Source organism: Saprolegnia parasitica, assembly GCF_000151545.1.
Source record: "Saprolegnia parasitica CBS 223.65 unplaced genomic scaffold supercont2.115, whole genome shotgun sequence".
Classification (NCBI taxonomy): Eukaryota; Oomycota; class Saprolegniomycetes; order Saprolegniales; family Saprolegniaceae; genus Saprolegnia; species Saprolegnia parasitica.
The window spans coordinates 58,244-72,485 of record NW_012156509.1 but is presented as its reverse complement, the minus strand read 5'-3'; the positions used below and the strand labels follow the sequence as shown (position 1 = coordinate 72,485).

The 14,242-nt window shown below is 58.6% G+C and overlaps 5 protein-coding genes across 5 annotated transcripts; 3 read left to right on the top strand and 2 right to left on the bottom strand.

The window, feature by feature from the left end:
* Positions 1 to 1,490: 1,490 nt before the first annotated feature.
* On the top strand, positions 1,491 to 2,747 carry SPRG_13530 (hypothetical protein). Its single transcript, XM_012353126.1, has 2 exons — positions 1,491 to 1,611; positions 1,663 to 2,747. Exons 1-2 carry the CDS (start codon positions 1,563 to 1,565, stop codon positions 2,685 to 2,687), a joined length of 1,074 nt encoding a protein of 357 aa, XP_012208516.1. The 5' UTR covers positions 1,491 to 1,562; the 3' UTR covers positions 2,688 to 2,747.
* A 188-nt stretch (positions 2,748 to 2,935) lies between these two features.
* On the bottom strand, positions 2,936 to 3,235 carry SPRG_13529 (hypothetical protein; the record flags this gene model as incomplete). Its single annotated transcript, XM_012353125.1, has 1 exon — positions 2,936 to 3,235. One exon carries the CDS (start codon positions 3,233 to 3,235, stop codon positions 2,936 to 2,938), a length of 300 nt encoding a protein of 99 aa, XP_012208515.1.
* A 1,064-nt stretch (positions 3,236 to 4,299) lies between these two features.
* Positions 4,300 to 7,298, top strand: SPRG_13528 (hypothetical protein). Its single transcript, XM_012353124.1, has one exon. The coding sequence runs from the start codon at positions 4,329 to 4,331 to the stop codon at positions 7,152 to 7,154; it is 2,826 nt and encodes a 941-aa protein (XP_012208514.1). The 5' UTR covers positions 4,300 to 4,328; the 3' UTR covers positions 7,155 to 7,298.
* SPRG_13527 (hypothetical protein) lies at positions 7,255 to 10,631 on the bottom strand (the record flags this gene model as incomplete). Its single annotated transcript, XM_012353123.1, has 13 exons — positions 7,255 to 7,623; positions 7,685 to 8,266; positions 8,319 to 8,526; positions 8,676 to 8,888; positions 8,935 to 9,098; positions 9,149 to 9,216; positions 9,264 to 9,411; positions 9,463 to 9,672; positions 9,723 to 9,834; positions 9,881 to 10,223; positions 10,271 to 10,356; positions 10,390 to 10,508; positions 10,566 to 10,631. The coding sequence occupies 13 exons, from the start codon at positions 10,629 to 10,631 to the stop codon at positions 7,255 to 7,257; spliced, it is 2,688 nt and encodes an 895-aa protein (XP_012208513.1).
* Positions 10,632 to 11,008: 377 nt separating this feature from the next.
* Positions 11,009 to 14,170, top strand: SPRG_13526 (hypothetical protein; the record flags this gene model as incomplete). Its single annotated transcript, XM_012353122.1, has 11 exons — positions 11,009 to 11,473; positions 11,511 to 11,702; positions 11,745 to 11,957; positions 12,011 to 12,248; positions 12,305 to 12,445; positions 12,491 to 12,578; positions 12,654 to 12,826; positions 12,878 to 13,463; positions 13,512 to 13,653; positions 13,706 to 13,808; positions 13,857 to 14,170. Exons 1-11 carry the CDS (start codon positions 11,054 to 11,056, stop codon positions 14,168 to 14,170), a joined length of 2,610 nt encoding a protein of 869 aa, XP_012208512.1. The 5' UTR covers positions 11,009 to 11,053.
* Between the last annotated feature and the right edge of the window lie 72 nt (positions 14,171 to 14,242).

Genomic DNA, 14,242 nt, shown 5'->3' with positions numbered 1-14,242 from the left:
TGCAACCAAACTCTTGCCGCGGGTACAATGGTTAGCGAGCGGCTTCCTGTCCAGTCAGGCCCTGCCGCTTACACCAAATACCAAACCATTCGCAACGCACGACGAGCTCTCATGCTGCGTCGCCTGGAGAGACACGAGAAACTTGCGCGTTCTCGCAGCGTTCTTGCGATTGTGTTATTATAGAATCCAGTCGCCAACAGCACCGGCGTGTGATTGCTGTGGTGTCCGGCTGCATCTCCGCTCAAATACCAAGCTCGATGCGATAGCCTCATGCACTGTACGCCCTCGCGGTGATATATACTAGTATGTCCAGAGGTCGTCGTGCAAGCGGACTCGAGTCTCTCAAGCTGTCAAGAGTCCATGGGCGGAAGGTCTGCTTGCATCGTTTCTGCTTTGGACCACGACGTCACGGAACGAAATGGATTACGGACAGCAGCACCCACGTGACCAACTCTCCAACCTCACATCTCGTTCGGCGCCAACGCTCCACGCGCGTGAAGCTTACTAGGTCCTATGGGCAGACGCGTGTAGCTGATCGCCGAGGAGCATCGCAGCATGGTGATAGTCGAGTGATCGCTGGCTTGGTACTAGTCGCGTGCAATTTTTGTATCGACAATCCTCGACAGATCATTTATTTGGCGCGAAGAAGCGAAGGGCAATTCGATAAACGCAATTTGCGGTTAAACTATTTACCAGAAGCGTCCCAAACGTACGGTTCACGTCAATCGTTGGACCGAGTGGACAGTGTTGGACAAGAGACGACGTACAAAGACATGCTGAGACCTGACGTGTGGCATCGAAATTGAGCGCTCTATCTAATTCCACACAGCACTTTGTCTCTTGTACTTGCTCGTTTAACCTCGAGCCTCTCCTCGAATACCCAGCAGGGGAGAAGAAGCTGGTCGAGCGCCATGGATCGGTACATTTCGTGTATCGGATCGCCCAGCCTTGATGTTGCTCGTAGCAACCAGCTCGCGTGAATCTTCGTAATCATAAATGCCACCACAGCAAACGACCACATCATCATCAAGAGGCTACCTGTGACCAATTTATGGCGCTTGTACAAGTGGCTACGCGCCGAGCTCGCGTCTCCGAGGTAGTTATTGCGGCACGATGTAGACCCTGAAGTAGACCCACAAACTTGGTTGTTGGGCCACTCGTTGTTGCGCTCGCAATGCACACACGGCTTGACAGACTGTTTGAGACACATGCGAGAAGCGAGTTCAACGTCTCGGTTAAAGTATTTCAATCCATTGGATCAAAAGAACTTGGCATGTCTATTGGAATTGAAATTCGAGAAAAATACCATTGCGGGGGTGCGAACCGGGAGTCATCTCAGACGTGAAAATGCATTTGCAACCCAAAGCCAACATAGAAATCCCAAGTACACGAAATTAGACTGGTTGTTGCATATCAAAACCAAGTCAAATTTATGCCGATCCGGATTAAAGATCGCAACACGGAGGTTTACCAGGTGGTGACTTCCTCGACGAGCACGCCGTTGCAAACTCGCCAACTCTCTACAGCGCGCCTAGGTCGCCGAAGAAAGTACCCCGCTCCTCATGAAGCTCCTTCTGCAGCTAGCGACAGCGCTGGTCCTTCTCGTTGCCAGTACGCCCATCCGCATGCATCCACCATTGCCTCATGCAGCACCTCCTGTAGGCAACGCCAAGACGACGCCGGCCGTGTGCAGGAACAAGACATGCGTCACTGAGTCCGGCGACACATGCGACCGATCGACGTCGACGTCGTGCGGCGCCTGCATGAGCGTCTCTGACTCGGGCACTGTGTCCTGCAAGGATACCAACTTCTTTGGCCTCTGCTCGTCGTCGACCAAGTGTGCGGCATGGTCGTCGTCGACGTCAGGCTCGGGCTCCGGCAGTGGTACCGGTAACACGACGACGACGGCGCCCGTGTCTACAACTGAGTCGCCCCAATCGCCCCAGCCGACCCAGCCGACCCAGCCACCGCAGCCAACGCAACCGACCCAGCGCCCTTCAGATCAAACAACACAGCCGGCCCCGACAGACGACGCGAGCTCGGCCACCGCTGAACCGACGGCCGCGCCTACGACATCGCCGCCGTCGTCGACGAACTGGGCTCTCTACGGCGGCATTGGCGGTGGCGTTGTCGGCCTCTTCCTGATTATTGGTATCGCATGCTGCATTGTTCGCAAGCGTCGGAGCGAAGAAGATGACGACGACGATGTCGGGCACTACGCCACCAAGGCACAGTCGACGCCGCCGGCGCAAGTGGCCATCCCGATGACGACCATGTCGACGCATCATCCGACGCCGCCCATGTACGCTGTGCCCGAGCCCGCGCCAGTGTTTGCACTGCCGATCTCGCCGCGTAGCAGCTCGAGCAACACAAGTCTGCCTCGCACGAGCGCGATGAGTGGGTACGAGGTGGCGACGAACCCGCTCGTGAATTTCGTCGCGCGCGCGTCGGTCGAGACGGACACGGCGCCGTACCGCCAAACGATCGCGCAAAAGTTCAACCACTTGGAGAATTTCAACGAAGGCGTCGGGAGCGACTCGGAGAGCGACTCGTCGAGCTTTCACCGGCAGCGCACGTCGACCGACGGCAGCTTCAACATGAGCGACGGCTCCAACGACAGCTTTGTCATCACCCGCACCGAAGACGACCGAAAGGACAATGGCACCGCTTGCTCGGTGGAATTTTAGGATTTAATATAAACCGACAGTATAGGAGGACCCGCTCTACTCGCTATAAAATATATTGTTGGTGGACAAGTTGTGCTCGAGGCCGAGGTCCAGATACCCACGACTCTCTCCAGCCACGCTAAATCGCACGCTATTCGCCAAGGAGGTGAATACCACTTGGGTATTGTCCAAAAGTGTGCAAGTTGTCCATGTAATAACCGACAAATAACGCTGAATTCAAATAGTAGCGTCCTTCTTAACTACACAATCTACACAGCGACGGCGACGCTGCAGTGCACGGACGCAAGTGCGGGGAGAGGACGAGGGTCGGGGCGCATGGCGGGTGCCATTGCTTGGATGTAGACGGGCGTGTTGTGAAGGTCGGACATGCGCATGTCGTGCACGGCGCGCAGATTCGTGGCCCCGACCTTGTCGCTTCGGTCGATCGACGTTGGCGCGTCCAGCTGCCAGAGGTCGTCGGTCGCACTCGCCTCGGGCGTCTCGGTCGTCGCGAGCGAATGCAACGGGAAGGAGATGTCGTAAATGCTCTGGTTCATGGCGGCGCTCATGGCAAGGGCGTTGGTTCAAGAAAAAAGAAGAGTGCGGTCGCCAAGCCCTCCTTGCACTTCACCATGTGGTGTTCCCTGATACCTTGATAGCTTCATCCAATGCAGGTTTTCTGGTACATAGTACAACCTATAGCGTTGCCACATTCAACCATACTATCAAGTTGAAGGCTACGCATGACTAATGCGATTGGATGACGGCGAGGACCTGGTGGTCTGTACGCCAATGCAATCTGTAAGCCAGTTGATAATGAATGGGGACACTGCTTCAAAAAGTATCAAGATGACTGTGTATCAACCATGCGTCCGGATAAAAAAGACATTGCGCGCGCTCGTGCACAGCCGCGTGCGTATTTAGCACCTACCGTTCGCACGCCATTTCCATCAATACCAGTTCGTCGCCGTTAAATTCTACGATTCCCTTGAGATTGGTTGAGAGGTTGATACAAGTAGCGCCAGCCAGCGTGTCAACCCCAGCACCTTTGCGCACGATAATTGGCGCACTGAAGGTACCGAATGGAGCCTGCGTACGACCTCGAGCGAGCTAACCCTCGGCGAGTGGGGTCCACCACGGGATGGATCTCTCCGTGCGCAGCTCACTCCCAACGACCAAGTGCTGGTGCCAACTCCCACGCATTCAGGCGTAGCACTACGTATGCGAAGTCTTTGAGTTAGTTTTTGCTAATTTGATTTCAACGCGAACACGTTTGATTGATTGAAGGTACCGAATTTGCACGCGACAGCAGTGCTATCGTGTGGAAGATCTCAACGTGCTGGGTTGTGGTTGCGTCGGTCGTTTTGGTGGGACACGAGGTAGGAGAGGGAATGGCTTCGCGGCTCAAATCTACCACCACGACTTGTGGTATATGCCGCTCCAGTCCAGGGCCCAAGTCAGCGCATGCTACTAGTGTTCAAGTCCAGGGTTCAAGTCAGCGCATGCTACCGGTAGCCTCAAGTGGTGTGGCTACGCCAGCTTACAGTTAACTACATGCGGCTGACACTTCGGACTTTTAACCAATCCAATTGCATCTTAAGATTCCCATGCATTTCATTCGTAGAATAACTACCAATCCACGCGCGACAGAACGCCTAGCCGATGCGCCTGGTCGACGGACCGATCCACCCTGGCCTCGCCGCGCACGAGGTGGCGCTGCGGCAGCTGCGCGCGGCCTCGAACTACGTCTTCGCCGACGCGGTGTCGATCCAGCGCGTGCCCGAGATCTCCGTGGCCGGCGTCGATGGCTGCCTCGCATGGCCGCCGACGCCGGCGCAGCTGCAGCAGCTCGCCACGCGCTACGCCGTCGATCGCACCATACTCGTGCCCGCCAAGCACATGACCGTCCACGACGAAGAGGCGTGGGACAGGTACTTTGAATCGCAGATCCTCGACGTCGTCGAACACGGCCTCAGCCTCACGACCACCGACGTCGTCGCCATCCCGACGCACCTGTGCATCGACACCGAGGGCTCTGCCGACGCGCTCCTGCCGTTGGCCGTCGACCGCTCGGCCGCCGCCGACGATTGCAATACCATTGGCTCGCTGCTCCTCGTGCTGCCCAGTGCGTTCGGCGGCGGCGACCTCACGTTTGCCTTCGATGGCCACGCGACAGAGGTGCCGCTGACGCCGTGCGAGCACACGCTGCGCTTTGCAGCGACATACAGGGACGCGATCGTGACGTCGACGCGCATCACGTCGGGCTGCCGCGTCACGCTCGTGCACCGATTGGTCGGCGTCGACGTCGACGACGTCAGCACGTCGATCTTACCGGTGACGCGCCAACAGAGCGTGGCAGCGTTTACGGCGATCGCAGCCGCGCCTTTGCCGCTCATCGAGCGCGTGGCTCGGCCGATTCAGATCCCAACGCTGACGTTCGAGGCCTTGGCGCCGGCGGACGCCGCGCTCGTGCATGTCCTTCTCGCGACACACGCCTATGACGTGGCGCTCGTCCGGTTCGAAGCCGGCAACGACGACGAGGACGAAGCGGACGAAGAGGCCCGAGACTTTCGCAACATTGTGGCCTCCTGCGTCGTGCATCCGTCGTGCGACGTCCCGCGTGCCGTGGCCGACCGTGTGATCGGACGCAGTGCAAATGCCTTCCTGCTCGACGCGCCGCAGGCCACCGAGTACTTTGTCTGCGCCGCGCACGCCATCTTCTTCTGGCCCAAGGCGTCCCGCGCGGGGGTTGTCGGTATCGACGTAGCGCTTCCGCTTCTCACGAGCGCGCTTCTCGATGCGAATGCACCGCGCCTCGGCCTCGACAGTGCGCACGACCTCGCCCGCGGCACCATCGGCGTCTACCAGAGCATGTCGAGACTCTACATCGACCAAGAGACGTGCGAAATCAACTACGAAATCGACTACCTCCCTCCCGACCACGAGACCTTGATGATGGACGCTTTGGTGGCGAGCCGTGACGTGGCCCTCGCAGATCTCTTCCTTGGCGACGCCCTCTCGGCATCTCTGTCGCTCGAGACGGCGGCGCGCATGGTCCACCAATGCTTGGCCGCGTTCGGTTGGCCAGCGCTAGCGGCCGCGATGCGCCGGCTTCTAAAGCGCTGGGTCAGGCGAAGCATGCGCGAGACAGCCTCGCTCTTGGTGAGCCTTGCGGGGGCAGTCGACGCTGGCGTGTGCGCGCCGCTGCGGCAGCCGTTTGCGTGCGAGTTCTTCAAGCTGTGCTGGCACGAGGTCTTGGCCCATGAGGACACGTGGTCCAAGAACTCGATCGACGAAAACCTTTTGATCATGGAGTGGTACCTTGACGACGTCGCGTCCCTCGACACGAACAACCACTGGCTCGGCCACCGACTGCCGCCGGCGCTCGTCTCGGTCGTCGACAGTTTTCTCTACCACCGCTGCCGAGCCACGTACACGCTTCTCACTTTGCGCACCGATGATGTCGTCTGGCAGCTCGAGCACATACCGCTCTGTTTGCTCCAAGCGCTCGAGGTCCAGCCTGCGATAACCCAACGGCCGTACATGGATGCACTCGTGCACCTCATCGACCGACACGACATGGACGACCTCTTTGAGTGGGACGATGCGCTGAGTGTGACGGGCGGCTACAGTCTCCTCGTCTGCATGAACCGTCTTGGCCGCTGCGACGAGACCTTCTTGGCCAAGATGCGGATTCTGTGCTCGTTCCGCACCATCATGGCCATTTCGCAGCTCGTCACCCAGGAATCGGTGACTCCATTGACGGCCGAGATCCTAACGAGCTTCCTGGTCGATGACGCGACCGACGTCATCGACGAAGCACTCGAGAACGACGTCATCGTGCGACTTGCCATAGCCACCATCGACGCGCTCGTCGTGCTTGCCCCCGAGAAAGTCGCCGATTTCATGACGCACTGGGTGTGCACCGTCAACTCGCTGGACGCGAACCGGCGCAAACTCTACCCAATCGTTCGGGCGTTGGCGCAAAAGTTCGCCCTAGTACCGGTCTTTGCGAAGATGACGGTGGTCCTGGCGACGTTCTGCCGATCGGTCTTTACAGCCTCCGGGATCCGCCCCGAGCTGCTCCCAACTGTCGTCGCCGACTTTGTCTTGGGCGATGTGCCTCTGGACCCGACGCACTGCAGCCAGTGCATGGACGCTGCCATCTTCTTGAAAAATGGGGTTGTGACTCAATTCCAACGAAACACTCGGATCTGCGCCGACATTCGAGCGCTGGCCAACGCACACGCGGATCGACTCACGCTTCAATGCAGCGACTGGTCGAACGCGTACGAGCTCCGGAAAGTTCCTGGCCAAGCGACCGAAGCCGAGCGGATCCAGTACATTCGAGCGCACGGCGACCAAGCACGCGACATCACGTGCGTCGCGACTCTCGACACACTGATCGCAGCGCTGACGGCGAGTGAATCTGGGGACCAAACGTGTGCGTCCCGACCTCACAAGCGCCACCGTAGCGACGGTGCGTAGTGTGGTCCGCAACATCTTGCAACGAGCATGGTCCGAGACTTGGATTCGACGTGTACAGGATTTAAACTCGATGTACATCGACTTGAAACATTGAACTCAACTACGTGTCTTCGCACATGTCGTCGTCGCCTTGTTCGCTCACTGGCGCCCGTGACGATCGGCGCGGCGGCGACTCCTTTCCGTGGCTTGTCCGAGATGCCCGTCGCTCGTCCTGGCGGCGCGACGGGCTGGCCTCCGTCTCGTCGCTGCTGCGTGCTGTCTCGGGCTTCTCGTCGTCTGTCTTGCGGCCCGTGGGTTTGAGGAGCTGGCCGAGCATGTACGACACGAAATGCGTCTCGTCGATGATGTTGTGGTCGTTCGCGAGACTGTCGTAGATGCTGATCGCCTTGTGCCGCACGGCGTTGGTGTGGCGCATGTCGGCCATGGCCGTCGCCGATGCGCCGTCGCGCTGCGTCCCGCGGCGTGCGTCCTACGCGATCGAAAATCATCAATCTATCAATCTATCAATCTATCCATCAAGGAGGCGGCACTTCGAGTTTGGTCGTGTCGAGCATCTTGGCGGTAACGAGAAAGGCGAAAAACTCTTCAAAGTCCATGGTCCCGTCGCCGTTCTTGTCGGCATCTTTAAACTTGAGCCGGAGCTCCACGACGAGCCGCTCGAGCGCCTCGGACCACGCGTCCATGAGCTGCATGAGAAAATCTTCCATCGGCAGCGCCGGTGTCCCCGCACACCGGACGTCGTCGATCGCTGCGAGCACCGAGCTGTCCTTCTCGAACACCTCGTTGAACGCAACTTTGCACACTTCGAGCGCTTTCGGCACAGGAATCAGGCGCTTCTTGTCGCGGAACGTCCCGGTCGGCGCGTCTTTTGCCGTTGAATCTTTGCTCGAGTAGCCGTCGCCAATGAGATCGTTCCACGCGTACATGAGTGACTCGAGCGTCGTGATGGGCGCCGACTCGATCTGGTTCATGGTCGCACTCTTGACCTTGGTCATGGTGTAGATGACGTGCTTGATGAGCGACTTGAAGAACGCAAATCCGAGCTCTGCGCTCATGGTGCGCGCTTCGTCGAGGCCGAGGAACCAGTGAAAGAGACCGACGCGCGGGTTTTCCTGCTCACCATGTCGGTTTAAGGGGCGTGATTTTAGCTGTAATAGTTAGTACCTTGCAGTGCACTTGGAGCGCCGTTCGAAACGAAGCAATGTGCGAGAGTGCGAGCGACTTGAGGCCGTAGACGCGGATAAAGTATTGCCGCGTAAAGACCTTGAGCGGCTGCAGCTGCAGCGACTTGTCGTTGGCGTCTTGCATGAGCTTTTCGCACACCAAGGCCGAGATCGTCGTGCACACGTCGTAGAGGGGCATCGTCCGCGACCTGAACGAGGCTCTGCTGACCGCGCTCCGTCGTTTTTGGTTTTTCGACGCGTTTTTTTCGCCGGTTTGAGCTCGTCCAAGTCGTCGTCCTCATCGTCTTCGTCGTCCTCATCCTTGTCACTGGCGGCAGCGTTGTTGCCGTCATCAAACGTGTCGTCGTCCAGGCCCTCAAGGAGCGACGACGGGTCCCCGCCCTCGAGCAGGATGAGAAATTCCAGCAGCTTGGCCACGTCATTCCGAATCTGCGCATGCCGCGGTATGATTTCCACGAGCGAGCTCTCGCCGACGTCCTGGCGCAGCGTCGTGAGACGGGCCATGAACGACTCGACGTGCACGAGAATGAACGCTTCGACGGCCGTCAGTCTACAAAAAACACATGATTTGTGAAACGCCCGCCGGTAAGGTCTACGCCGAGTCGCTGGTTTCGGCCAGCGGGGGCGCGGCCTTGTCCTGGAGAAGAAGATGCTTTTGCAGGCCCAAGACAAACTCGGACAAGAGCCCGGTTGGCGTCTTCTTGGTCAAGCGCACAGTAGCGTCGCGAAGGTACTGGTTGTGCTGGTTGATTTCATTGGCCTAGTCGTTGCATGTCTATACAGCGTCGTCGTCGGTGCAGCAGCTCGTACGATAAAGTTGTAGAGCTCGTCGGCCGACATGCTTTTTTGGTACGCGTGGTAGAACGATTCGCGCTGGTCTACCCATGCCTCATTCACTTTCCTCTGCATTTCGTCGTCGACGCACCAGGGTCCAGCTCATCGACGAGGTGCGCCAGTGTCTGCGTCAGCGACGGCATGTTGGGGTCTTTAAACAGTCGATGCAGCATGGACGACAGCGCTTCGGGGGACATGAGACTAAAGTAGGCGCAGATCTCGGTCTCGGTCGGGAGTCGCTAAGAAAGTATATAAAACGATAGAAAAAATCGAGGTGCGAAGCGTTGTACGTTTTCGGGGTGGTGCTCAACCACTGCGGACGTGGGTGCTTGGGGCGCGACGTGGTTGGCTTTGAACATGTTCAGGCTCGTTTTGAAGCGACCGACGACGGCGTGGGACATGCTGCGTTTCTGCTTGCATTGATAGTCGTCCAATTGCTCGCTGAGCTCGGCGATGCGTTCTTCCAGCCTCTCGACTTCGCGTATCTTGGCTTGGACGACCTGACGCGTCCAGAATACATCAGACATATTGTCCATCGCCCATGCAGTACGTCGTGCTGCAGCGTCGCTTGCTGGTAGTAGAAGAGAAAGGGGTTCTCATCAATCGCGTCTTGGGCGTCGTCAAAGTCGGAGGCATTGGCATAAATGGCCGGCGCGAGCTCCCTAGCACCAACATTCCAAATCCAATGGCGACAAATCAAAGATGTACTCGAGGCACTGCGCGAGCAAGCGTGGGGGAATGGACGCGTGGCGCGCGGCCAGCGACGTCAGTGCTGTGTACGCGACAGCGATGCGGAGGCGCTGGGGCGTCGGCCAGCCGTCCGTGAGCCGCCGCGCTTGCGACGTTTTGAGCTCGAAAAAGTTGGTCGGCGACAAAAAGTCGCGTTCTTCCATGGGAAATTCATCGAGCCAGCTCGTAATTGCGGCGTGGCCCCGCGTGTCGATGGCCGACCCGACGTCGTGGGCCAGCGGCGCCTCGACGAACGGCGCGATGGGCGCCGGGCCCTGTTTCGACGCCACGAAGGGCTTGCGCGCCGACGGGCGAGCGTCAACTAGAGTCATCTCGCTCGCACAATCTTTTGGCCGTCAAGCAACGTACGTGGCGCCTCCTGGTGCAGCAGCTCCTTGCGCTTTTGAAGCTTGGCGAAGAAATGCCCTTTGGTCATGGTCGCTGCCGGTGGTTTCCTAAGAGACACCTTGTCAATGGAGAGTTTGGACAAGTTGTCGTCGTACGACGGCTTTTGGCGTGTGGAGCCGGCCGATGCAATGGCGCGGCGCGGACGCGGTGTCATGACGTCGGCGTGTTTGGCGAGGCTCGGCCCACGCGCGTCCGACTCCTGCGATAAATCATCATCATCATCCATCGTCGCCAGTCGGTGAATTAAACTATGTACTTTGACGAGCGCCAGCGTCCTTGCTGCCAAGCGCGACGTCGACTCGACCGGGTGCGGCGCTTCCATAGCAGGCTTTTTATGCCGTTTCGTGCATGTACCCCGGGGCACACGCCACCCACGCCAAGGCCAGCGTCTCGAATGGACCGCCACGACCACGGTCAAGGGCATAGCGTCGAGTTTCTGTCGACACAAACGCATCGTCAAACTCAGTTCAACAACAACAGTATAGTCTCCCACGCTAGCACCTCGATACAACGCTCGGTGGTATCGCGCGGCTCACAACGGTAGGCTGTCGTGCGCGGCCCTTCAAAGGAAAAATGGCACCAAACAATGTCATGGTATCTCCGTTTGAATACGAAGGCGACGAGCAACCACACTCTTCAACAAGAGTCCTCCTCCGACACCGTTTTTGGAGAAATCGTGATCGCGAGACCAGGCGTCGAGACACTGGTGCCCCGGGGTCCAGAGCGTGAAACGACACCCGAGCCATGGCCAAGGCCAACTCGTGCCTCGACATGATGATGCGGCTGCGCGTCGAGGACTTAAGCGAACTCAAGGAGGCCTTTGACTCGCACGAAGGCGGCGTCGACCTTTGCAACTTTGTCAGCGTCCTCCTCGACAAGCTCGAGTGGACCGACGCGACGGTCGTCTCTCTTATTTACGAGCTCATCGAGCTCTTTCACGAGATTGCGATTCTGCGCCATGGCAAGATGCTCTGGGACGACTTTACGAGCGCGCTCATTGACGTCGGCATGCGTACGTCGGTCGACGAGCTCGCGTGGCGCGACTGGCGCTACGAAGAAAACAGCTTGTTCACCGACGACCGCAGTCGCCAGCCGCGCTGCGTGCAGTACATCCCTGAGCTCAAGCGCATCTTTGCCTTTGAGAGCTCGCGCCCCGTGATTCAGGTAGTTTTTGAGGCCACGTGGAGGCTGACTCGAGCAGGTGTTTGATCCGTCGGCGATTCTGGCCGCCGAGAGCGGCGCGATTGAGCAGAACGAGCCGCCGCGAACGGGAGACCAGCCGACGACGCCAGCGTTCACGCTGCCGCTCTTGCACGAACTACACCCGCTCTGCTACCAACACGGCTACCGCAAGGACCAGGACCAAGTGCGCTCCGAGCGCAGCCCCGTGCAGGTCGATCCTCTCTCCACGCGCCCTTGGCTTCACGCGTAGTAGGTCATCAAGTACCTCGCAAGCGTGGATCTGCTCGTGATCGCGGCCGGCGATTTGAAGCTGACATTTTGGCAGCCCAACGCGCTCTTCATGACCGAGGCGCCCGAGCCCGTGTACGTTGCGAGCACGGAGCACCCGCAGCGTGTTCTCGAGTGGGCGCCCGCGGCGTCCCGCCTCTTCTCGCTCGCGACCGACAATGCGATTCTGGTTTGGCGCGTAGGGCAACTGATACATTGATACATTGATCGCGTTAACTATGTGGTCTCTAGGTGGTGGCCAAGAGCAAGAAGTCGTGCAGTGCTGTGTGCACGGACGTGCTGCGCTCGCACAAGGACATGGCCCAGGACCTGCTGCTCGTCAACGACGAGACGCTCGTGTCCTGCGGGATGGACTCGCTCATCAAAATTTGGGATCCCGCGAGCTTGGAGTGCAAGAGCACCCGGCGTGGCCACAAACGCGGCGTCCGAAAGCTCGTCAAACACTCGGACTCGGTGTTTGTGAGTACGGGTAGTCCTCAATGTTGTGTTGAGTGTTGTGCATTGAGTTTCGTGGGTTTTGAATAGGGTTCGAGCGAGACATGCTCGGGTGGGACGTCTCAGGGCTCAGCATCGCGCCCATCTTCAAGCTCTCGGGACACACGTCGCCGATCCTGTGCATTCAAACGATCCCGCAACTCGGTCAAGCCATCAGCCTCGACGACGAAGGCAGTTGCTCGCAAACTTGATACTCAGCTGATACATTGATACTAGGCTACTTTAAGTGGTGGAACATGACCAGCCTCGTGTCCATGGACGACAACGACCGGTGTCTCCAGACCTTCCGCTTTGGCAACGGCCAGTACGTATATCATCTATCTATCTATCTATCTATCTATCTATCTATCTATCTATCTATCTATCTGTCTTTCTTTAGGTACCCGTGGAAGCCCAACGCGTTTACGCTCTTCACGACCGGCGCCACGATCCTCGCGTCGGGCTTCCATTTGAAATGGATCCACCGCGTCCGGCTCAAGCCCAAGCACTATGCGTCCAGCGCGATCTTGTTGAACACGACCACGATGACGCTCCTCACAACGACCGACCGTGGTGGGCCCCAATCGCTTGTCCTTGTGGTCTAGTTGAACGTAACCCTCGTAGACGTTCAGATTTGGGACGCACAGAAAGGGACGCTGTTGCATGTGTTTCGCGGCCTCTGTCGTAGCGACATTACGCACGTGGTCCTGGACGCCCGCGAGCGCAAATTCGTGCTCTCAACGCTCGGCGGCGACGTGCTCGTCTTCAACTACCTCAACGGCGCGCTTCTCAAGAGCTTCCCGCGCCACTCGGGCCAAGTGTCGTGCATGCTGTACTGCAAGGAGGACGAGGTCGTGCTCACGGCGTCCTGGGACCGGTCGCTTCGTCTCTACGACGACGACTCGAAGAAGCCCCTCATGCGCTGCATTGCACAAGCCCATCGCGCCGACATCAAGTGCATGGCCTACTCGTACCACCTGGGTCTCGTCGCAACCGGCAGTGCCGACGGCTCGCTCAAAATCTGGGACTATGTCTACTTTCTACTGGAGCAAGCGTACAGTGAACACAGCGTCGAGGTCAACGCCGTCGCGTTTCTAGACCCGCACCCGATCGTACTCAGCGGCTACGAGAACGGCATGATTGTGCTGCACTCGGTTCGACCTGCAGCGCATCCCACGCGTCTCTGCCAGTTTTCCATTGATAGTACGAGGTACACAAACCGAAATGTAGTTGACAAACGACGCTCACTGGATGGTAGTCCCACGGCCTCTGTTGCGACCTTGGACACACTCTACGACCCGTTCGGCGGCGACGCCGTCGCCGAAGGCATCACGAGCGGCCGACAGCTCGTCTATGTGGGCGACTCTAGCGGCATGCTTCGCTGCTGGGACCTCTACCCCGTCCGTCCCTTTTTCAAAAAAATGATAAATTGTTTGAGAAACGTTTCTGCAGGTGCTGCGGCAGCACCAAATCGCCGCCGCCGACGAGTCGCTCTTGCCGCACACGTCCAAGTCGTACAACCCGCGGCGCCGCATCGAGCGGGACGGCGACGACAGTAAGTGATGCGTCGCTTCCATAGGGAGCGATATCACGGGCGTTGTAGCTGCCGCAACCGTCGACCGAACAACGTCGGCGCCAATCGTGCCGGCGCCGCCCGTGACGAGTGCGTGGCAAGCGCATGCGATGGCCATCAAGTGCGTCACGCTCGTCGAGTCGCCCGTCGCGTGCATTTTAACCTGCGCAATCGACAAGACAACCAAAGTCTGGAGCTTGGACGGCACGCTGCTCGGTGTCCTCGGCAGCGCGACGTGGCACCTCGCCATCAACACGACCGACGCCGCGGCGCAAAAGTGGGCGCACGCCAGCGCGCTCTGGGACGACCTCAAAGCGGTACCTTTGATTGTCCTTTTCACCTAACCCTACATGCATCATGGTAGGGCAAAGTCGATGGTGCAAGCGGGCGTCGCGCCCGGTGCGTCGACTACGATC

What these genes read in the sequence shown, in the direction of transcription:
- SPRG_13530 (XM_012353126.1), top strand. Translation starts at nt 1,563, where the DNA reads ATGAAGCTCCTTCTGCAGCTAGCGACAGCGCTGGTCCTTCTCGTTGCC. An exon ending in GCTGGTCCTTCTCGTTGCCA is followed by an intron (nt 1,612 to 1,662) that starts GTACGCCCATCC and finishes CACCTCCTGTAG; the next exon opens with GCAACGCCAAGACGACGCCG.
- SPRG_13528 (XM_012353124.1), top strand. Translation starts at nt 4,329, where the DNA reads ATGCGCCTGGTCGACGGACCGATCCACCCTGGCCTCGCCGCGCACGAG.